General features: G+C 48.5%; 3 protein-coding genes across 7 annotated transcripts in view; 2 read left to right on the top strand and 1 right to left on the bottom strand.

Moving 5' to 3' along the window:
* Samd8 (sterile alpha motif domain containing 8) overlaps positions 1-4,289 on the bottom strand; it is a 42,611-nt gene extending 38,322 nt beyond the window's left edge. The window contains exon 1 of one of the 4 annotated variants that reach the window (XM_021203651.2): positions 4,046-4,289. In XM_021203651.2, the coding sequence (XP_021059310.1) occupies positions 4,046-4,219 (174 nt within the window). In that variant the 5' untranslated portion in view covers positions 4,220-4,289. Of the gene's footprint in view, positions 1-3,215; positions 3,275-3,989 lie in introns of those variants that run through there. The other 3 variants (XM_021203652.2, XM_029541954.1, XM_029541955.1) reach the window with 3 other exon arrangements.
* A 1,714-nt stretch (positions 4,290-6,003) lies between these two features.
* Positions 6,004-9,759, top strand: Dusp13 (dual specificity phosphatase 13). Its single transcript, XM_021204231.2, has 4 exons — positions 6,004-6,152; positions 6,966-7,183; positions 8,097-8,304; positions 9,739-9,759. The coding sequence occupies exons 1-3, from the start codon at positions 6,004-6,006 to the stop codon at positions 8,294-8,296; spliced, it is 567 nt and encodes a 188-aa protein (XP_021059890.1). The 3' UTR covers positions 8,297-8,304; positions 9,739-9,759.
* LOC110325894 (dual specificity protein phosphatase 13) lies at positions 9,754-20,732 on the top strand. 2 transcript variants are annotated; one of them, XM_021204058.2, is made up of 5 exons: positions 9,754-9,933; positions 11,187-11,281; positions 14,340-14,513; positions 19,085-19,305; positions 20,277-20,732. In XM_021204058.2, the coding sequence occupies exons 1-5, from the start codon at positions 9,832-9,834 to the stop codon at positions 20,477-20,479; spliced, it is 795 nt and encodes a 264-aa protein (XP_021059717.2). In that variant the 5' UTR covers positions 9,754-9,831; the 3' UTR covers positions 20,480-20,732. The 2 variants fall into 2 exon arrangements, with proteins under 2 accessions (XP_021059717.2, XP_021059716.1); XM_021204057.1 differs by lacking the exons at positions 9,754-9,933; positions 11,187-11,281 and adding an exon at positions 11,843-12,062.
* Positions 20,733-22,136: the final 1,404 nt, after the last annotated feature.

Here is a 22,136-nt window from a genome sequence, read left to right as displayed (position 1 = left end):
CCACCACGCCCGGCCTCATAATATTTATTAACCAAAACAAACAAAATCAATGTGAACTGGCGAAGTGGTTCAATGGGCAAAGGTGCCAAATCTGACAACCATGTTTAGGACCCACACAGTGGACAGAGAGAATGGGTCATTCAAGTTGCCTTTTGACCTCCACACCTGTGCCATGGCTCACCTGACACTCCCTCCCATAATACATCAATAAGTAAGTAAATATAAAGGAAATAAATAGTATTTTTAAAAACCACACTCAGGGCAAACTAATCCCAACTCCAATTTAACCTAATATAGTCTATGTAATATGCACACAACAAACACAAATTATGCCAATTTTCAGATTCATAAACAAAAGCAAAAACCATAATATAAACCACACCACACTTTGGGCATTTCTATCTAAATTTCATGATTAACAACTCTGTAACAGTAATTTGATTCTCCAGCTTTTCTCCATTTCATATGAAATATGTAAAATTCTAAATAATAACATTTTCGGTGAGCAAATAAAAGCTTTCCAAATTTATCCAAAGACATTTTCCTTTTCTCAGCAAGCTCAGGATGTTTTTTTCCGAAAACACTTCCTAGGAACTCAGCAGTACAAAACAGCTGCAGCGATTCCGAAGCAATTCCTACCTGCTGCATCTCAGGCTCTCGGTCGTGGCCTCAGAATGCCTGAGTACCACCTCCAACCAGCCAACGGCAGGGACGTGCACCCGCTCCCTGCCTTTCATCAGCACCCTCTTGGCTGAACCTCAACTCTGAGACAGCAGTGTCTGCTGTCCTAAGCATGCACTAGCATACACAAGAGCTCTCGTGTATATTCAGTCTTTTCTGGCCTCATCAGACTTACATCAGAGCTACTACTACTGAGCTGTACCTAGTTCTATCCACATAGAGAAGGAGAAAATGTGACAGACCACATTGGCTAATTTATATGGCCTTGGCTACACCAAAAGTTTGATAGCAATCAAAATTTCATGGGAAACTTAGTGCAAGATTCCTGACCTAAAACACACTGGTAATAGCACACTAGTAAGTAAGCCGAATCTACAAAACCTTGATTCTTAGTCGGGCTGGTAGTTTGATATATTGACAAGTAAAGTCTTTTATTTTTATTTTTGACTGAGTTCGAGCACACTAGGAAAAAAACAATCAACTGAACTACAGTTTGTCTGACTTCCCTCCCCCTCTTTTTGAGATAGGGATGAGCTTGGTTGGCCTTGACTCCTGATCCTCTTAGTTTGTCCTGAGTGCCAGAATTAAGTGTATAAACCATAGTGTCCAGATTAAAAATCCTTATTTTTTTTTAAGCTCTCTCCACAAATCTAGTCAATGTAACAGAATATTCTGGACCAAAAACTTCATAATCTAGTACATACCATGAAAATGTAATAGTTAACCTTTAAAACTAAATTAGAAGACAGAAAAGACATCTTTTAAGTAAATAGCCATGCTGGTCACAACTAGTAATAAACGGCATATATTACATCAGGCTTCTAAGCAAAAAAAATCTTAAGATTTTTTTCAACAAGCTAATGAATAGGGTTCTCCTCTAACCACTCTGGGATTGAACCCAGAGCCTCCTGAATGCTACGTAAACGCTCTACACTTAAGTTATAGCCGAATGCGGCATTTTTTTCTAAGACAAAATAATAACAGCATCCATTAGAACATCTGGATTTAACAAGTTTCTCAAAAACTGTTCAATCTTAGCTAGGAGAAGAGTCAGAACAATGTCTAGGTCAGCTAGCCAAGTTTTAAAGTACTGAGGACTTGACATCAAAACCTCGGTATTTACAGGCAACAGTGTAGCATGACCAGCAGCACTGCAGAATGAGAAGAATGCTACTGAAATGTTTCTCTAATTGCACCTGCCAATTCTGCCGCTGCAGCTGTGAAGGCACCGTCTGCCTTACAGTGTCTACCTTACAGTAAAACTCATTTTCTTTAGTTAGGTGGCTGTGAGAACTGACAAATGGAAGTGAAACACAGCCATCATTAGGCATAATTTTATTACCATTACCCATTAATCTTATAACTCCAACAGTTTCTCTCCTTTATCTCATAATGTTATGCTGGTACCCTTGCAGAATTCTTGTATTCCAGTTCAGTAAACTTTCATCCATCAAAATTTTTACTCAGCTAAATTTGGCTGGGTGACATAGGGCATGTCTGTAATCCAAACACTCAGGAGGCTAACTCAGGAGAATCCTGAGTTAAAGGTTAGCCTGTGTTACACATCGAGACTACTTCAAAAAAAAAAAAAAATCAGCGCTAATACAAAAAACAAGTTCTTTTGAAGGTTCTCAGTATGTCAGGGAAAACAGAAACAGTAATGCTACCTAAAACTTCTTCATCGGAAGATCATCTTTACTAAAGAACCCTACCTTCTGACGGCATCAGAAGAGCAAAAGAATTTCCTATTCTTTGAGGAAATTATTTTCCACTGAGCATTTGCCGGTCTGATATTAAGGTCCATTCACCGAAGCCAAATTAAAAACTTGTTGCAATCGATAAATGATCATCTTGTGAGGATGAAGTAGTAGAGGCTTGTTTAAAGTAGAAAATAATTAAAAGTTGGTTTTGAAATGCCCAACAACGTAGCCAAACCTATCTGATAAGCTGCAAAGAGCCTTAATGAGCCTCAGTTAAAAGTCAAAGGAGTCACGATGCCGTTTCTTATTTATATGAACACAAAAGTTTCGGGATCAATACTTTTCTGGCAGGGTTACAGCTTTGGTACTACATCTTCTAGAAAAAGCACCTGTGTGCTACACATTTCTTTTGTCAGCTGCCGACTATAACCTCCCCTTGCTACCTTTAGGTTTCTAGATCACTATAGAAAAAAAAAATTCCATTCATGAGGGGAAAAAAAAATCTGCTAAATAGCAAGAAAATACTGATCCTGAAAAAAGCTGTTAAAATTACCTCTCAAATTTTTAACGAGGTAACCCCAACTCTCGAGTTACCAATGGGACGATCTTGTAGGTTTCTGGACTATGGGGTGGCTTCGCTTCTTGTCGTAAATGACCTCTTAAACCCAAGAATTTCCACGGACCAGATTTCCACCCTGTGGCCAATATGCGGGCCAACTCAAACTGTATTCAAGTGTTAACAATTCGCACTGAATTATCTGTAAAATCCAAGTGTCCAAACTCCCCTTGCAGGTTTAATTTTTTAAATTTAAAGGTAACGTATTAAAGACTTACACTTGCCTGACATCTGAACCTTCTTAAGAACGAAGCCCAGAGGAGAGGAAACCACTCGCGTCAGAAGAAATCTGAGTGACATCTTTATTTTCACAAATCACTACCCTCTCCGAACATCACTTCCTCTCTCCGATCGCCTCCCCCAGTCCCAGTACGAGCCTCAGCGATGCATACCCGCCCCTCGCAATCAAGCTTCTTAAAGGGATCACAAACAGGCAAGCCCCAAAGCCCTCAGCCACTACCCGGAGATTTTTGACACCTTGAAAGACACTTGCCTGTAAAAAAGCCAAGGCCCTAAATTAGATCCCCAAGGGCTCCTTTTTTTTTCCCCCCTGGACTTTTCCTCTCTAACCTTTAGGCCAAGCTACTTCCCACCCGACAGCACCTCCCTCTTTCCAGCCAACCCTAACTCCCGCCCTGCGAAACCAGCCACCATTCCCACCGAGTCAGGTGGCTGTCAGTCCCCACCCGGCTGCCTTGCCCTCCTGCGGATTACGGGTTACAGGCGGCCCGGGGCCAGCTCTTCCTATCCCTCATCGCTATGGCTACAACCCAGGGCATCTCCTTCTCCGGGTCCGGATTCCGGGGATCCCTCTTGCACGTCCCTTCTCCCCTAGCCGGGTAGCAAGGGCCCAGCCCCTGCGCCTCGTCCCTTGTTGCCCGCGGGTGTCATCTCAACCCCCTGATTTCCTCCGGATTCCATTCCAGAGCGGCCTCCCCTGGCTTCCCCAACCGTCTCCCCGCGGCCCTTGGCGCCCCCGGCTCTCCACTCACCCTTGGCTGCAGGCGCCCCCCAATCTCCCCTCTCATCAGCCTCGGCGCCCGCTCACCTCCGCGGTGGGAGCCCGGCTGCCGGGACCCAGCTCGGAGCCGGTGTCTAAGGCGCCGTCGGAGTCCCGGGTCCTCGGCGCGTAGGCGGGGCGCAGCGCCTCGAGAAACAGCCGCGAAGGCCGGGGCAGGGAGCCGGAGCGCAGGCGGGAGCCGGCTCGGCTACCAGCGGGCATCGCTCCGGCCCCTTCGGAGCCGTGCCGCCAGCAGCGGCCAGCCGAACCGGAACTGCTTCGGGAGGCGGGGCGCTACGGGGAGGGGGCGGGTCCAAACCCGGAAGAGGAGGGGGAAAACCCATGGGGGAGGGTGAGAGCGCCTGCGTCATACCCAAGCATAATTCATCAAAGGGTTTTAATGAAGGTAGGAGAGGACCTGTGGGTTGTTGACTGGGGTTGGAGCCTAGGAAGAGGCTATCCTGAGCCCTTTGAAGGGGCTAGCCTCTTCTCAGTCAGTCCTCAGTAGCATCATTTATTTGTTTTTCCTCCTTTGGTGTTTTCAGAGATAGGGTTCCTCTGTGTGTAGCCCTGGCTGTCCTGGAACACACTTTGTAGACCAGGCTGGCCTCAAACTCACAGACATCCACCTGCCTCTTCCTCCCAAGTGCTGGGATTAAAGGCGAGTGCCACCACACTGCCCAGCCCCGTTTATTGCCCCTTGATTTTGTGTCTGTGCTAGAGACTATACTCCAAATCATTGTTTCAACTCTGCCCAGTAGAGCTCACACATAGAAAGGCCAAGAAACTTTGTAGCCTGACGTAGCACAGTTAATCTTGTTCTAAGATGGACAGGAGGAGAGCAGGGGCAGCCAGGAATCTGCCTAGTATGCTCAGAACCTTCAGGGGCTCCATGACACTGCATGAGACACTGCAAAACATCTCATCTCCCGCAGCCCTTGTAGGCAGAGAACTCTCTCATCCCTGTGGGGGTAGAGGTGTTGCTCAGTGGTTAGAGCAACTTGTTGCTCTTGCTGGAGACTCAGGTTTGATACCCTTCCACCTCAATGCCCCACGTTCAATGCCATATGCCACCTCACAACCATCTAGAACTCTAATTCCAGGAGCTACAACCACCCTCCCCCTTTCTGGGTACAGTAGGTTTGGGATGCATATGGCCCACATACATATTTGTAAGCACTCAAACGTAATTTTAAAACTTATTTTATATGTATAAATGTTTGCCTGCGTGTATTATCTGTGCTCTTCACCACTGAGCCATCTCTCCAGTACCAATAAAATATTTTTTTATTATAAAAATAATGTTTTTTTAAAAGTGGTTCTGGTGTCCGAGGATTCTCAGAGCCTTGGGAAATGATCACCTCTCTGACATAAAAGAATCCATCAGCTTTCTCTTAAAAAATAAAATAAAATAAATCTGCTATCTTTATTCTAGAACAATTGTTCAAATCTTCCATGTGAACCCTACGGCACACGTCAGATGCTTTCCTCCTTGTGTGCCTAAGTTTCCATGACTCCACAACTCAGACAATGTCCCCTCTGTTCCACAATCCAAAGGCTCCAATACAGCGGATATCAGTGTCCCACTTAGACCTGCAAGGGTCTTTTGTAACATTCGATCCTCTGCTTTAACTCTTGTCATCGGAACCTGTCTATGCAGGCTCTAAACCTACGAATGAACCTATTTCAAAGCACTCGCCCTATGTTAGACGCAGTGAACCTTTTGTTTAACCCTTGCAACAACTCTCCAGGGCAGGTAAACCCTTAACTTTACAGAAGGAACTGACAGAGGTGGAGAGAGATCGTGACTTGTAGGGGTCCAACGCCATGTTCTCGGAGACTTTAGGGATGGGAGTCGGCTCAGGGGAAATAGGTCTTGCTGCATTCAGAGGCCCCTGGGACTTGCTGAGTCACTCTGTCCCACCTGTCAATGCCAATCTCTGGCAAGGAGAAATAACACGGGAGAGCAGTCCTGACCGCAGGCAGAGGGGTAGGCAGGCTGGCCCATGGCTGATGCCTCCATCCCAAAACTTGGGGAAGAAAAAGAAGCCACACCTTGCCCCAGTATCCTGCAGCTAGAAGAGCTCCTGAGAGCCGGGAGAGTCTCTTGTAGCAGAGTGGATGAAGTCTGGCCCAACCTTTTCATAGGAGATGCGTGAGTGGCTGCTGACAGGGTTGTAGGAGTCTGTCAAGAGGTAGCAATCCTTGAAATCTTTACCTGAGGTGGTGGCTAGAGCAACAGAACTAGTTGCTTCTAACCTGCCCCAGGCCAGGAATTTTCTCCTGACTCCTAAGTTCCAGGAGCGATTCGGTGACCAGTTCCTAACACTAGGGGGAGCCCGAGCGGGTTTTTTTTTTTTTTTTGGGGGGGGGGGGGGGGGGGGAGGGGGAGAAGATCTGAGAGACTTCCTGACTGAAAGATCCCTGGGGTCTTCAAGAACATCTTAAAACAACTAACCAGACAGTCTGGAAAGCAACAACGTTTGGAATATAAAATGGTGTAGACATAGATCATACTTTCTGGTCCCAGCTTGCCTCCCGCGGACACTGAGTGGGTGGAGAAGCCTGACTTGGGATGAATCAGAAAAGGTGTCACTGCTAAATATTTGTAGATTAGTAGCAGGTATGACGTGGTGACTAAGTGACTCTATTTATGAGTAGTAGGACATGTGGCACGAAGGGAGGGGCAGCTAGTTCTCAGGGCTGAAGCAACCTTCTTTCTTTTCCTTGGCTGGGGGCAGGCTGCCCGAGACAACAAAAGAGCTCAAACATATCCCTTGCAGCACCAACTTTACCAACAGAAATCTCTGAGGCTGGGACGGAGAGCTGCAGGCTCAGCTCAGTATTGATGAATTCTAGCTCCCCTTTTACCCTTATGGTTTCACCCTTCCCAAAGCAGAGATCAAACAAGCCTTCCTCAGGACCCAGAGGCTCAGCCCAAATCCAGCCCCCTTTCCGCCTTTCTCAGGGCCACGGCAAATAACCGATTTGAGCTGTGGAAGTTGGGGATCACCCATGTGCTGAACGCCGCCCACGGAGGACTCTACTGTCAGGGGGATCCTGATTTCTACGGCAGTAGTGTGAGCTACCTGGGGATCCCAGCCCATGACCTCCCTGATTTCAATATCAGCACCTACTTCTCCTCAGCAGCTGACTTCATCCACCGAGCCCTCACCATCCCTGGAGGTAGGACCCAAGATGCAATAGATCTGGAGAGGCTGGATCCCTTACTGGATGTTCATCTTGGGAAACAGCCGTGCCCCTTGGCTCTGTGACCCTGGACAAGCCAGTGTGTCTTTCTCTGGGTTTCTGTTTCCTCTAATGTTTTTATGATGAGGAATTTGGTAAGGTTCATGTTGCTTTGTAAGAGCCAAAGCACTTTGACAGTTTTTTTTTTCTTCATCCATTCATCTGTCACCTGGTCATTATTCACCCCATGTCAAGGAAAGAACTCAATTCTAATAAGCCAGCCTTGAGTAAGCCAGGGCATCTGCTCTTGTAGAGCTTGCTAATCAAACAGTGATGTATTCTGAGTGTTACTGATATGAGAGAGCAGACGTGAAGAGCTTCACAAACACTCAAGCCAGAGGACCGTGGTGTTGGGGATTTCCCTCCACAGCAGTTTCCTTGGGACCCATGCAGGAAGGGCTGATGGCTTTGTGATTCCAGTGACACCCTCAGTAATGGGGAGAGCTGGTAGAGGAAGCCATGACTGAGATGAGACTGGCTGGCTGAGTAAAGGCTAGTCAGACCAAGATCAGGGGGAAGGGTCAGAGGTCATGGCAATGCCAAGGAACTGCAAGTCAGCCTGTGTTCCTAGAGCTGAGGGCTGAGGTAGGCTCTGGCTGAGGTACAGTGCAGGACGATGAATGGCTAGGCCTCAAAGACTTCTGTAAGTCATGTTGAGGGTTTGGACTGACGTTCAAGACTTTAGCAAAAGAGACGTAAGTCTACTCATTTGAAAGATCAGGACACTGAGGCCCATAAGAGGTTGAGGAACTTGCTCCAGGTCCCATGATACACCCAATACAGGTTCGGGAATAGACCCTGGGTGGGCTGGCTGGTCGAGAGGAGTCCTTCATCTGCGCATCTTCTTCAGCTAAGGTGCTGGTGCACTGCGTGGTGGGCGTGAGCCGATCAGCCACACTGGTCCTGGCTTACCTCATGCTCCACCAGCAGCTGTCCTTGCAGCAGGCCATAATCACTGTGAGGGAGCGCCGATGGATCTTCCCCAATCGCGGCTTCCTCCGACAGCTCTGCCAGCTAGACCAGCGACTTCGGGGTGCAGGTCAGAGCTAAGGAGTCAGGTAAGGCAGGTCAAGGAAGCAAAACTGAGTGTGGTTGGCAGCAAGGCATCAGTTGAGGGCCTGGACAAGGGGCCTGAGAGGAAACTGATTTGCAGGGCTGTGTGTGCCTGAAGTCGCAAGGTGCTGGTCTCCCCTTGTTCACCCAAGATTTCACCAGAACCAGGCAGGCAAGCCTCCCACCTGGATTCATTAGATCTCCAGAGAATAGAAAAAGATAGAAGAGCTCAGCAGATGAGGCACGTGCCACCCAAGCATGAGGACCTGAGCTCAGCAGATGAGGCACGTGCCACCCAAGCATGAGGACCTGAGTTTGAATCTCCAGAGCTCTAATAAGGCTGGGCCTAGTGGGATGAGAGGGGGACACAGAAGGGTCCCTGGAAGTGAGTGGACCTGGCATATGAAATGGAAGACAAAAAAACAAGATAACCTATTTCAAACATGGTAGAAGACAAAGACACACACACACACACACACACACACACACACACACAGACAGATGTGAGGGTAGGGTGGATAAAAGAGAAAGATGAGGAAGGAAAAGTTAGTGGAAGTCTTATGTGATATATGCACATTGTGTGTGTGTGTATGATATACTATATATGATATCTAATATATCATATATACCATATATTAGATAGATAGATGGTATGTATATGTTGATATATATGTTATATGTGATATATGATATATTATATAATATATATAATTATACAATATATATACATATATATGTATACACACATATATAATACATATTCCTACCTGCTTTTGAGTGCTGCCCAGTGTCTCCTGAGAGCCTATAGGACTTACCAAATTCCCAGAGAGCACAGAGCCAGACTGCGCTGTCGCACACGTCCTATGAAATATGCTGGTGTTAGTGACCAAGGATGTGTTCCCCATGTAGATGGCACTCTTCCCTCCTTCCCAGACAGGAATGAGACATGTGCCAGAGCAGCAGGTTTTACAGCATGATGCTCCCTTAGCCTGGGATATCAGACACCCTGACTCCTGACCTCAGTGTCTTGCCCATCCGACAGCTGGTTTGGGGGAAGTTGGTTGAGCAGGGCTGCAACATTGCACAATTTGTCATGATAGCCACAGAGCCACAGAATTGTCCATGTCATGAGGGCCCTCAGACATTTGCAGTACACAGGCTATGCAACTGTACTCCAGCAACCTCATAGCTGAGACCCTGAAGTGAGGGGGCTTGGAGTGGGGCTGACTTTCTGCATAAGCCAGGGATAGCAAGCCAACCCTCGTCACTGTTTCTCCTTGTCCGTGTATCCATTCAGCCTGGCAGAGCACTGAGAGGTGACACAGGGTAACAGCTCTTGCTCCTGTCCTAAAGTGCCAGCCAGCCTAGGCCTTCATTTACCTGCCGGTAATGTGAAGGTTCTTTCTCCTCCAGAGCCAGTCCTTACCCTCTGTCACCAGGCTCTGTCACCAGGCTCGGTCACCAGACTCTACCTGTTTGCTGCTCTTGTCCTGGCCCTGGTGGCAGCCTTAGCTCAAGTGGATGCCCAGAAGATGAGAGGGGCCCAGTATGGCACTCACCATCGGACCCGCCATTCCAACAGCTTCCTCCAGCGTTCCACGTGCCCTTTCAGCTGCCATCTTCAGTCTCCACAGGTGGGAGTGGGCTGTCTGTCAACTGGTCTTTGAGGCTCTTGTGACAGGGTCCCCAAGTTCTCTGATGGGGCCAGGGAGAATGGTTCTCGGTGTTCTCCCCGGCTCTCCCCGAGGCTGAGGGATCTCAGCAGTGGCCGAGTCTTAGCTCCCAGGAGTTCAGTGGACATAAGGCTGAGGGTGTGTGTGTGTGTGTGTGTGTGTGTGTGTGTATCTGGCAGGGCTAGAGAGCATTATTGTATGGGTGTATGGTTAGAGCATCTGGATTAAAAAGGATAGTTTTTAATCTCAAATCCAGTGGGCCCTCACCAGGCAGACCCCTGGGGCATCTGTCTTTGAGGGAGAGACAGAGGGCAGTGGAAGGGAGAGATGCTCCTGGATAAAGCCACTGAGTGCATAGACCTGCTCCATAGTCCCCTTACAGCTGTGTCTGTCTGTGCTACCTGACCTGAACCTGCCAGATGGTGCTCTTGAACTACTGACCCTGAAGCAGAGGCCCCTAGACCTATGCCCTGCTGTTGTTCTGATTGTGTGCTTTGAGGTGGTCTCATCTGCGTCTTCCAGCACAGATCCCTCCAGCTCTTCGTCTCTGCCCTAGTTCGGGGTAACCTGTGAAAGCCAAGGGATTTGGGGGGTTGGGGGGGTATTTGTTTTGGGCAAGCTGGAATGGAACTCAGGGTCTCAGCCACACTAGATAAGTGCACTACCATTGAACGCCACCACCCAGTCCTGAAGCGAGGTGGTTTTCTATTTCGTTGTATTGTGTTTTAGAGAAGGTCTCACCGTGGCTGTCTAAAACACCGGGCTGGCCTAGAACTCACTATGTAGACCAGGCTGTCCTTGAACTCACAGCGGTCTGCCTGTCTCTGCCCCTGCCTCTGCCTCCTGAGTAATGGGATTAAAGGTATAGGCCACCATTCAGGCCCCAAGGGGAGTTTTTAAGGTGGTTTGCTTGCTTCTCCCTTTCCCCACCCAGCTACCCCAATACCCTCAGACCACACACCGCTGGCAACCCTCTGAGCTCCCTGAATCCTTAACATTAAGGACACACGTACAAGGAGAAAGGGTGAGGGTAGGTTTGGGCCTCAGCCATGGGGTTACTGGGTACAGTTACACAGCCTGGGTTTAAGGAGGAAGTTCCTGACTGGACCCAGGGCTGACCAGGCCGTGGGACCAGTGGACAAGTTGGGAGTGGCAAGGGGAGGCAACAGGGAGACGACAGCATGCTTTATAATTAAACTCAAATCAAAAAATAGAAACAGCATCAAGTGTGTGGAGCCAGGCGACTGGAAGCCGGCAGCACAAGCTGTGGGTCGGAGAAGACTACGGCCTGGGCAGAATCTCCCCACAGGTGGGTGAACGTCCCTAAGCAGAGACCCCTGAGAATACTGGGTACTGGGGCCCAGGGCACCTATGCCTGTGGTGGGGGGCAACTGTGAGGACTGGGTTGGGGGAATCCAAATGGGTCAGAGGTAGAGGCACAGAACCCTGCCTCTCGCCACCATGTGACCTTGGGCAAACTGCTTATATTCTCTCTGAGCCTTGATTTTTCTCATCTGGAAAGTGGGGAAGTTGATACTGCCTGCTTCGTGAGAGCACAGGGTGAACTCAGCATGAAGACATGAGTCCTAGGCTGCTCTGTCTGGTCTGTAATGTGCTTCCTCAAGCTGGGAATATAATTAAGAAACACAAGAGGTCCAGGTGAAAACTCCACAGTGCACAGCGATCTGCCCTCTACAGGTCTTGGTTGAGCCCCGCAAGGATGAGAATGAGTGGAGCAATGTCCATAATGCCTCATTTATGTGGCACCTGCCCTGATGCAGGGACTCTGGGCGGCGCATCTCACTTATGATGTCATGGGGGTCTCCCAGCAGCTCCTGCTGAAGACTCAGGCTCACAGACTCCCACACAGGCCTGTCTCCCTCCAGGGCTGCAGGAATGCAGACTGGGCAGAGGCCACTGCGCTCTACCCTTGGCATTTACCTGCCAAAGTCTCTTTCCCAGACACCTCGATGTCCTACTGTGAGAACGCTAGCCCCACTTGGTCTGTGCTCCCTAAGGGAAGAGGGGAGACGGAGAGGGAACAGCAGAGGAGACCAGGAGAAATGTGTTCTGAGGTTACAGCTAAAGAGGTAGGTGGCCCACAGCTGCCGTGTCCCAGGGCTGCCGAGCAAAGCCCGAGGTATGCAGGGTGGTATTGTAGAAGGCTATCCTGGGAACAAACTGAAAGACAGGCAACAAAGAACAAGCTAGAGATGCTTCTGGTGACAAAAGAAGGTAAGTATGTGTAGCCCTGTAAACAGTGGCAGTGTGGGCAAGAAAACCACGGTCCGGTCCGCAGAAGCAACTTCTCTGAAGCTGAAGTCACAGGGAAGCAGAAGCCAGGAGGTAGCACCAAGGAGCCGCGGGAGGACCCTCATGAATGTGAACAGGGGCCTGTTCCTACAGGACATCCAGCCGTGTCATAGCATCAGGCAGGGCCCTCCCTAGACCGGGGGTCAGGAATCAAGGGTACTGGGTCCCTGGGCTCTCTTTTTGGGGGGTGTGCCTAAAGCTTAAGGAGTGGCTCACTGAGCGAGCTGCTGGGCCTGGCTCGGACTGATGGGTGAAGGGAACCCTCAGTGGACCGGAGCAGATAACTGGACTATATATAGCCCTAAGTAGGACCTACAGGTCTGGGTTAGACCCGGGAAGCGAAGGACATCCCCTAAATCCTATCACCTAGCTCCTGGGACACAGTCGTGCTGCCTAGCAGCCACTTGCCACTAGGGGGCAGACTTACCCCATGCCAAATCGAGCAGGCCTGTGAGTGGCCTCTGGTTTTTGGAAATCCCTGTCTAGTTCCACTCATAGCTGGAGGAGTCTAGCTGGTGGCTTCAGGCCAGCGTGGCTATTGGACTCCCCTGGGTTCAGAGATCCTCCACCCTAACGTCCCTTTCCCTGGTGTTAACTTCATATAGAGCCATTCCGTTCTCTTGCAGCCAGCAGAACACCAGAGAGCTTAGAAATGTAACTAAGGCCCAGACAGGAATGAAAACTTGCCTAGGTCCCAGGAAATATCCTTGTCAAGTTTTAAGGGGAGTCTGTTCCCTGGGCACCTCTTCAGGTGGTCCCCCATCTTCAGGACAAGCGTCTTCAATAGCACAGACACTAGGGAGCGATGATAGGCCACTGTTCCTGTCCATGCAGCTCAGGTCTGCCTTCATCTCCCCCACCCCCCACCCCCATATCCCCATTGGCCCACATGCATGGACCTGGAATTCTAGGCGCTTCACAGCATTTGTGTTCTGGATGGAATCTGTCTTAGGACTGTTCCACTCAGCCTGCCCCTGCACCTAGTCCCCCCATTCCTGGCCCCAGACCATGCCCTAGGTGGGTGGCAGGCCACTCAGCCTGCCAGAGAGGTCATAGAGAGGGATGAGGGAGAAAGGCTGGCCCTCCCTTCCACCCAGCTCATCACCCACTGGCTGGGTGAGTGTGGCCAAGCCGGTGGCCTCCTGGGTGCCCATTTCTTTTTCTGGTTTTGGCAGTGCCTGCCAGAGGGAAAAGACACTCCACCCTGTCTGTACTGTCTCTAGTTACTCTTTGAGGGGACCAGGGGCAGTTGGCCAAGGCAGGTTCCCCTTCCCTCTAAGGCACCAGGCCCGGGTTCTGGTGCCTCTGACACCTCGGCTCTGCAAGGTCCGGGATGGCCTAAGCCATCTGATTCCAGACATAACCCACTCCGTCCGGGTGAGGCCTGCACAGGTGTACTGGCCTGAACCGCAAGGGTAAGAAGGGAAAAGCCTGGGGCCTGTAAGTGGATGCGTAGCTCAGCCCTGACAGCTCCCTAGAGGAGACACGCCAGTTGGTGACCACCCTCTGGCAACTGGAAAGCTTGTGGAATGAACTAAAGGCACACACTGGATATGAAGCCCACGGTAGTCTTCAGCCATTTGTCATTGGTGTCGTTGAATGAACACCCAAGCTTCAGTGTGAAACACGGAACCCAGCACAAGGGATACATCCTGCATCTGAGCCACACCAGCTCACCTGGTGTGAACAAGCATCTGAGCCACACCAGCTCACCTGGTGAGCTCAAGAACCTCAGCCAGCTGGGGTTTCCAGTGACTTAAGGGGTACGATCTGCACTGATTAGCCCTACAGAGACATTTCTAACATCCATTGCCTGAGGAAAGGTGCGCTTAGCGCCATGGCATTGACAAGAGAGTTCTAGTTCTCCTTGTTCCCAGGGAAAAGGTTCTAGGTTCCAGCCCAGCTGAGCCGGTTAATAGCCTCATTCGGCATAGCCGAGGCTGGCCCCCACAGCATCCCACTGACTCCTGGTACTGCAGCACAGGCCTCCCTGTCCACTGGACCCACACTTGGGGAGCCTGTTCCAGCTACTGTCCTGTTCACTCTGTTCCCAGGATGGACTCACTACAGAAGCAGGAACTTCGGAGGCCAAAGATTCATGGGGCGGTCCAGATGTCCCCCCACCAGCCACCCACACTGGCCTCTCTGCAGCGATTGCTGTGGGTCCGTCGGACCGCCACACTGACCCACATCAATGAGGTCTGGCCCAACCTTTTCTTGGGAGATGCGTAAGTAAGACCCATGTAGGGGTTTGGGGTAGCTGATGGGTGGGAGTACCAGGATAAGCCTCCTCCAGGTGGGCCACAATGTTTCTCACCATTGCCCGCATTTGTCTTTCTCATGTTTAAGGATGGAAACATAGTTTCATCTTTCAGGCCATGGAATAGAGAATTCCTTGTATCCTAGGAATGACCCTTTTTAGTGGATAGCCACACTTCAAGAGACAAAGCTTTCTCTCTTCTTTTTTGAGACGAGATGTCAAGTACCCCTGGTTGGCTCGAATTCTCTATATAGCTTGAGTTTCCCATCCTCCAGCCTCTACCTCCAAAGAGCTGCTTTTACAAGTATGCATTGCCACCGTGCCTGTTTTATGCTGGTGATCAGACCCAGGGCGTTGCATGTACTAGGCAGGCGCTCTGCAAATTGAGCCGTGTACCTAACCTACCTGAAACCATCATCGTCCTCATCGTGACTGACTCAGTCCCACTGGATGTGCTTGGAACTCACTGGGTAGAATAGGCTGGCCTCAAACTCATAAAGATCCTCCTGCTTCTGCCTTCTAAGTGTATGCTGCCATGCCTCTCTCGTTCTTTAATTGGTGTATTTTCATTATATATAAGGATGGAGTTAGCAGATCTTTCAAGATTTACCCTGTATTTGATCTTATTCACCTCCCTATTCTCGCCCCCATTTCTGGGTCTCACTGTAGCTAACTTGCAGCTGTCAAGGAGGCCTAGGTTAGCCTTGACCTTACAGAGACCTGCCTTCCTCTGACTGCAGAGCTGGGATTCAAGTCATGTACCACTGTGCTCCCCCCATGCCCTCCTTTTTTTCTCCCTTCCACTCACTAGTTTGGTTCCTTCCACCAGATAATCTTGTGTCAGCTTTAGTGTCATATATATGTAGTACATACATGATTTTATGTAGCTATATAAAACCTAGGAGCCACAGATGAGCGAGTACATGCTATGTTCTGGGTCTGTGTTATTTCCTTTGATATGACCACCATTTGCACCCAATTCAAAAGCAGCATTGATTTTTCTCTCTAGTTTTGCCTTAAATACTACAGATGTGCCTTTTGCCAGCCTTCTAAAGTTAGAGCAAAAAATATTTAAATTTTACCTTATGTGGTTAAGGCAATGGCTCAGCAGTTAAGAGCATGTACTGTTCTTGCAGAGGATCTGGGTTTGGGTCCCAGCACCTGCATGGCAGCTCACAACTGCCTGCAACTTCAGTTCCAGGGAATCTGATGCCTTCTTCCGGCTTCCACAGGCTCCTGCATGCACATGATGGACACATATACACATAAATTTTAAAAAATATTTTGGACCCTGGAAAGATGGCTCAGTGGTTAAGAGCACTGACTGCTCTCCCAGGGGTCCTGAGTTCAATTCCCAGCAACCACATGGTAGCTCACAACCATCTGTAATGAGATCCGATGCCCTTTTCTGGTGTGCCTAAAGACAGCTACAGTGTACTCACATTAAATCAATCAATCAATCAATCAATCAATCAATCAATCTTTTGGGGGCTGGGGATGTGACTAAGTTTGTAAAGCATTTGCCTAGCAAGCACAAATCCATGTGTTCAGTCCCCAGCATGGCATAAAGACTGAGGATGATGGTACACAGCTGTAAAAGGAGGATCTGGGTGTGGTGTCCGCAGCTGCGTCAGGAGTTCTAGGCCAGCATGCGCTCCATGAGATCCTGCCTAAAATCAACCAAAACCAAAACCTTTTCTTTGTATGTGTATGCACGCATATGTTTTTGTGTGTGTGAACACAGGTGCATACATGCTTCAGGGCATGTGTGGAGGTCAGGGAGCACATCCGCTGCCTTACTGTCTACAGCTGTACATGCCAGACTAGCTGGCCCATCTGGGAAATTCCTGTCCCTGCCACTAATCTCATGGCAGGAGCAGTGGCAGATTACAGGAGCTCAGTACTGCATCTGGAGTTTTTGTGAATGCTAAGAATTTGAACTCAGGTCCTCACACTTGTGTGGCAAACAGTCCATCTGTGTGTACTTTGTGGACAGCATCAGTTGCTTAAAATCATGCAACACAATGAATTGTGTAGCTGCAGCTCAATTTTAGTATTGTATAATCTACTATGTGACGATATCATGAATTCTCCATTTGCACGGATCCCATTTTTAACTACTATCGTGATCCTAGGAGTGGTTAGTAGAGGTATGCTGGGAAAATGTATGAGGTTTCCAAGGATTCTCTGATAGGGGCAGGAGGGGTGGCTCAGAGATGTAGAGAACTGGCTGTTCTTTCAGAGGACCTGGATTCCATTCCCAGCACCCACACAGCAGCTCACAACTGTCTGTAGCTCCAGTTCTAGAGGATCCAGATACATGCAGACAAAACACCACTGAACAGAAACACATCCTAATTTTTTAAGGAAAATATAGACTAAGTATATAGAAAAAAAAACCTGTAATTTTTCCTGTGATTTAGAATTCATTGGGCTAGGGAGATGGCTCAACAACTGAGAGCCCTGGCTGCCCCTCCAGAGGTCCTGAGTTCAATTCCCAGCACCCACATGGCCACTCACAACCATCTGTAACTGCTCCCATGGGGTCCAAAGCCATCTTCTGGTGTGCAGATATATACGCAGACAAAACACCCATCTATATACATGAATGAACTTAGTCAAAATTAAATTAAAGCATAGATTAATATCTAGCTAACAGTAGTTCTCTTTTCACAGAGATAAAAATCCTCGTAGACTTTTAAAAAGTGCATGTGTGCCTTTTCACAGTGCTATTTTTGGTAAAACTGCCATCACTTTGTAATACTGCCTTTGAGATGTGCTTTATATAGAAAGCTTTTTTAAATTAATCACACTACATATTTAAAAATTCCTATAACATTCTGTTTTACATCCTGTATCTTCACAGGTTCTTGATAAAACGTAAACATCCTCCCCTGTTTACCTGCATTTACCACATTTTAGTGCTTTGTGGTATTTCATAATTTAGATACACAGGAACTTGTTTTGCCTGAGGGGTTTGTTCCATGTTCCCCTGTGGATATCAAACTGAAAACAGTGCCAAAAGCTCATAATATATGCTGCGGTTTCCCCTACTAGTGCATACCTTTGAAAAGTTTAATTTGTAAGTTAGATTAAGTAACACAAATAATAACAAAATGGATTAATTACTATATTAAGTGAGGGATAATTGAACACAGGCCTTCTTCTCGTGATACCATGTTAGTCAGTCTCATAACTGCGATAGCCGTAATTAACAGATGAAGTAGCATATGGTGTGTGTATACACTGGCCAAAAGGTTTGTCCTTGTTCTAGTGTGCTGTCTGTCGCTGTGAAAAACACTGACAACACTGACTACAAAACCAACTTGGGGGGGGGGAAGATTTCATTGGATTACAGTGAGAGTTGATCATCAGGAGAAGCCAAGGGAGGAGCTTGAAGCAGAAACCAGGAGGGAGTGCTCCCCCCTGCCTTGCTTCCTCTGGCTTGCTTAGCTACTGTTCTCATACAGCACAGGCCCACCTGCTAGGGATGACACTAACCACCATGGGCTGCATCCTCCTACGTCAATTTGCAACTAAAAAACACCCCAGAAACATGTCCATAGCCAGACCAGTGGTAGCAATTTCTCAATTAAGGTTTTCTCTACATAGATCTGTAAAGTTGATTATTGCTAGCTAAGACAGCCTTGGGTACATCATAGCAGGACAGTACAAAATTTAAAATCTATTAGTTGTTTACCTATAGAACTTTTAAAAAAAATTTGGAGTCATAGTTGACTGAGGGTAAATGAAACTGTAAAAAGTAAAACCATAGATAAAAAAGGATTACTGTACCATACTTAAGGTTTTTCGGGGTTTTTTTTGTTTTTTTTTGTTTTTTTTCTGTCAAAAATGTTTCTTTCTGCCAGGCAGTGGTGGCGCATGCCTTTAACCCCAGCACTTGGGAGACAGAGGCAGGTGGATTTCTGAGTTCAAGGCCAACCTGGTCTACAGAGTGAGTTCCAGGATAGCCAGGGCTATACAGAGAAACCCTGTCTCAAAAAAAAAAAAAATGTTTCTTTCCCTAATATTTTGGTTTTCAATATTATTAAATTTGGCTTATATAATGTCTGTCAGCATGTTTAGAATTCTTCCCTTTAATCTGTTCCTAGAAGAAAGTGTTTACACAAAGCATAGGCACATTTCTAAGGTTTTTGATGCATGTAGCTAAACTTCTATCCAGGAAGTTTCCCGGGGGGGGGGGTAGTTTCAGAGCAACGGTTCTCCAACTGTGGATCACGACCCCTTTGACAAACCTCAGTCTCCAAAAACATTCACACTGTAGTTCACAGCAGTACAAAAAAGGACAGTTATGAAGTTGCAATGAAAATAATTCTAAGGTTGGGGGGGTCATCAGAATATGAGGAGCTGTATTAAAGGATCATGGCGTCTGGAAGGCTGAGAACCACTGCTCTGGAGGACTGCTTTATCTCCGGGGCAGTTCACTGTTGCAGGAGAACAGAGGCTGAGGGGTAAGTTCCAATGCAGTGAGACCCACCCACCCCCACTACCCTAACTTGCCACGTGCCCTTCCCTCAGGTATGCTGCCAGAGACAAGGGTCGTCTAATCCAGCTGGGCATTACCCATGTTGTGAATGTGGCTGCTGGCAAGTTTCAGGTGGACACGGGTGCCAAATTCTACCGTGGCACACCTCTGGAGTACTATGGCATCGAAGCCGACGACAACCCCTTCTTTGACCTCAGCGTCCACTTTCTGCCTGTTGCTCGTTACATCAGAGATGCCCTCAGTATTCCCCGAAGTAAGCTGCTTCGGAAGGGGTCGGGTTGGGGTCAGGGTGGGATGAGGAGCCCACAGCACCAACTCCATCAGAGGACCTCCCACTTTAAGGACCAGATGGTTCCCAGTTAAAGAGTAGTACATTGTGGAAACCACTGATTTTGGCACGGGGGTTGGGTTAGTAAAGCGCTCGCTGTGTAAAGCATGAGGATCTGGGTTTGATCCCTGGAACCCACATGGAAAAGACAGCCCTAGTAATGAGTGTCCGAAACTCCGGCATTAGGGAGATGCAAATAGGAAACCTGAGGCTCACTGTCAGGTCAGTGACGTACAGTGTGTCCAGGCCAGTGAGAGACCCCAGCTCAAAAAAAATAAAAAATGAAAGTGGACAGAGCCTGAGAAGCAATACCCAGAGCTGACTTCTGGCCTTCATATATGCATGTGCACACACGCATGCACACCTATACTCTCATGTGTACCACCACACCACACACACACACACACACACACACACACACACACACACACACCAGCCATTGTGATCACCAGAATAAACGTACCCTTTAGAAAGGAGCCAGACACTATGCAGAAATAACAAGACCTTACAAAAACTCTTGGGTAAGCACCCTAGAGAGGAGACATAGGTGCAAGGTTTTATGGACAGATGGGAGCAAGCAGGAGTAAGGGGAAAGAAAGAGGATATTCCCTGTGATGTAAATCCAAGGGGTTGTGGAAGTTTGGTGACCCTCACCTAGAGTTGCCATGGATACCAGAGAAAGCCCCTCTGGACCAGAGAAGGGGCCCAGCTGCTCACTTGACCCTTCTACTAAATTGTCGTGTGACCTTGAGCTTCCATTGCCCCATCTGACAGTGAAGACAGTATCAGTTTCCCAGTGTTGAGACAGGTGGATGGAAGGGATGACCCAAGATGCCCCTTCTTCCCAAAAGTGAGATGGGTACAAGTGGCCAACACTAGCTTGGGTCTTCCTACAGGCCGAGTGCTGGTCCACTGCGCTATGGGGGTGAGCCGCTCTGCCACAATTGTCTTGGCCTTCCTCATGATCTTTGAGAACATGACGCTGGTAGATGCCATCCAGACGGTGCAGGCCCACCGAGATATCTGTCCCAACTCAGGCTTCCTCCGACAGCTCCAGGTTCTGGATAACAGGCTGAGGCGGGAAACAGGGAGACTCTGAAGTAGGGAGCCCCTGAAGCCCTGACCCCTCCATCCAGCCTGGCCTAACCTGACCTACCTGGCCCTGGGAATGGTAGCCTCTGCTGTTTCCAGAGATCCTGAGATGGCACCAGCAAGTCAGGGCTCTGCTGAGGCAGAGGCAGGGTGGCTGGGTGGCACCCCTCAGCAAGTGGAGTCCCCTGACACAGTACAGAAACTCTTTATGCAGAAGAAATTTCAGACTGTCTCTATAATAAAAGTTTCATCTTAATAAAGATGGTTTGTGTGACAGTGACTTTATCCTCACGAAGGCCACAAGCCTCAGGATGGCTTGCCAGCTCTGACTCAGTAGCCTGGAGAAGGAGGGAGCCTGCGGCACAGCAAGGCCAACTGAGGACAGTGAGTAGGTGGGGACCGGTTAGAAATAATGTTCTGGGTTCAAAAGAAGGTTTGGTGCAGGGCTGCGGAGCAGGGCTGCGGTACAGGGCTGCAGTGCAGGGCTGTGGACCAGGCGACTAATTCCTCATCTTGTGTTTGTCACACCCCCACCCAAGGCTGAGGTTGTCTGGTGTTTTTGTTTTTGTTTTTGTTTTTGTTTTTGTTTTTGTTTTTTTAAAGTTCCAAGTGTCACATCCTCTCTGGGCCACAATCAAAACTCAAAATTAGAGCACAAGCCCTGGCAACCTGAGCTCATCTTTTGCCTTCTAAAGATGAAGAGAAAGAATGGAGGCCAGGAGTGCAGAATGACGGCCACACTCACGCCAGGGCATATACACACACGCTAATGCATCATGCCACACTCATGCCAGGACACATACACACACGCTAATGCATCATGCCACACTCATGCCAGGGCACATACACACACGCTAATGCATCATGCCACACTCATGCCAGGGCACATACACACATGCTAATGCATCATGCCACACTCATGCCAGGGTACATACACACATGCTAATGCATCATGCCACACTCATGCCAGGGTACATACACACACGCCAATGCACCATGCCACACTCACGCCAGGGCACATACACACATACACTAATGCATCATGCTACACTCATGCCAGGGCACATACACACATGCTAATGCATCATGCCTATGCACAGTAGTAATAAATAAAATCAAGTTTATTTTTGAAAGTAAATTAATGCCAAGTGAGAGACAGCTGCCAAACCCAGTGACCTGAGTTCAATCCCTGGGACCCATCCAAATCCCACAAATTATCCTCTGACCCCTGTGTGCTTACTCCGACATGAATGCATCACCCCAAAGACCCCCATAAATGAGTGTAATAGCAAAAAAGAACAGTCTCAAAAAGTAATTTAAAAACTGAGTGTTGGTGCTGGGGGTATAAGGAGGGGATGGAGCACTGGGATGGAGCACTGGTCTAGCATATGTAAACCTCCGGGTGTGATCCATGGCACCGTAAGCAACACAACAGCAAGGCACAGCAGCTTATACCTGTAGCTTATACCCGGCACAGCTAGGTCTACAGCTTATACCTGTAGACCTAGCATTGGGGCTAGAGGGCTGAGTGGATTCAAGGCAAGCCTAGACTACATAGTAAATTCCAGGCCAGGGGTTAGGGAAGTCCTCAGTTGGTAGAGTGTTTCCTAATGCACATGGGACTCTAGGCTTGATCCCCAGTGTCTTAGGGTTTCTCTTGCCGT

Source organism: Mus pahari, chromosome 8 (assembly GCF_900095145.1).
Source record: "Mus pahari chromosome 8, PAHARI_EIJ_v1.1, whole genome shotgun sequence".
NCBI classification, from domain to species: domain Eukaryota; kingdom Metazoa; phylum Chordata; class Mammalia; order Rodentia; family Muridae; genus Mus; species Mus pahari.
This window is presented reverse-complemented; position numbering and strand designations above follow the sequence as displayed.

Coding starts and splice junctions, on each gene's coding strand:
- Dusp13 (XM_021204231.2), top strand. CDS start 6,004: ATGGCTGATGCCTCCATCCCAAAACTTGGGGAAGAAAAAGAAGCCACA. Junction 6,153..6,965: donor AACCTTTTCATAGGAGATGC/GTGAGTGGCTGC, acceptor CGCCTTTCTCAG/GGCCACGGCAAATAACCGAT. Junction 7,184..8,096: donor AGCCCTCACCATCCCTGGAG/GTAGGACCCAAG, acceptor CATCTTCTTCAG/CTAAGGTGCTGGTGCACTGC.
- LOC110325894 (XM_021204058.2), top strand. CDS start 9,832: ATGAGAGGGGCCCAGTATGGCACTCACCATCGGACCCGCCATTCCAAC. Junction 9,934..11,186: donor GCCATCTTCAGTCTCCACAG/GTGGGAGTGGGC, acceptor ATCAAAAAATAG/AAACAGCATCAAGTGTGTGG. Junction 11,282..14,339: donor TGGGCAGAATCTCCCCACAG/GTGGGTGAACGT, acceptor CTCTGTTCCCAG/GATGGACTCACTACAGAAGC.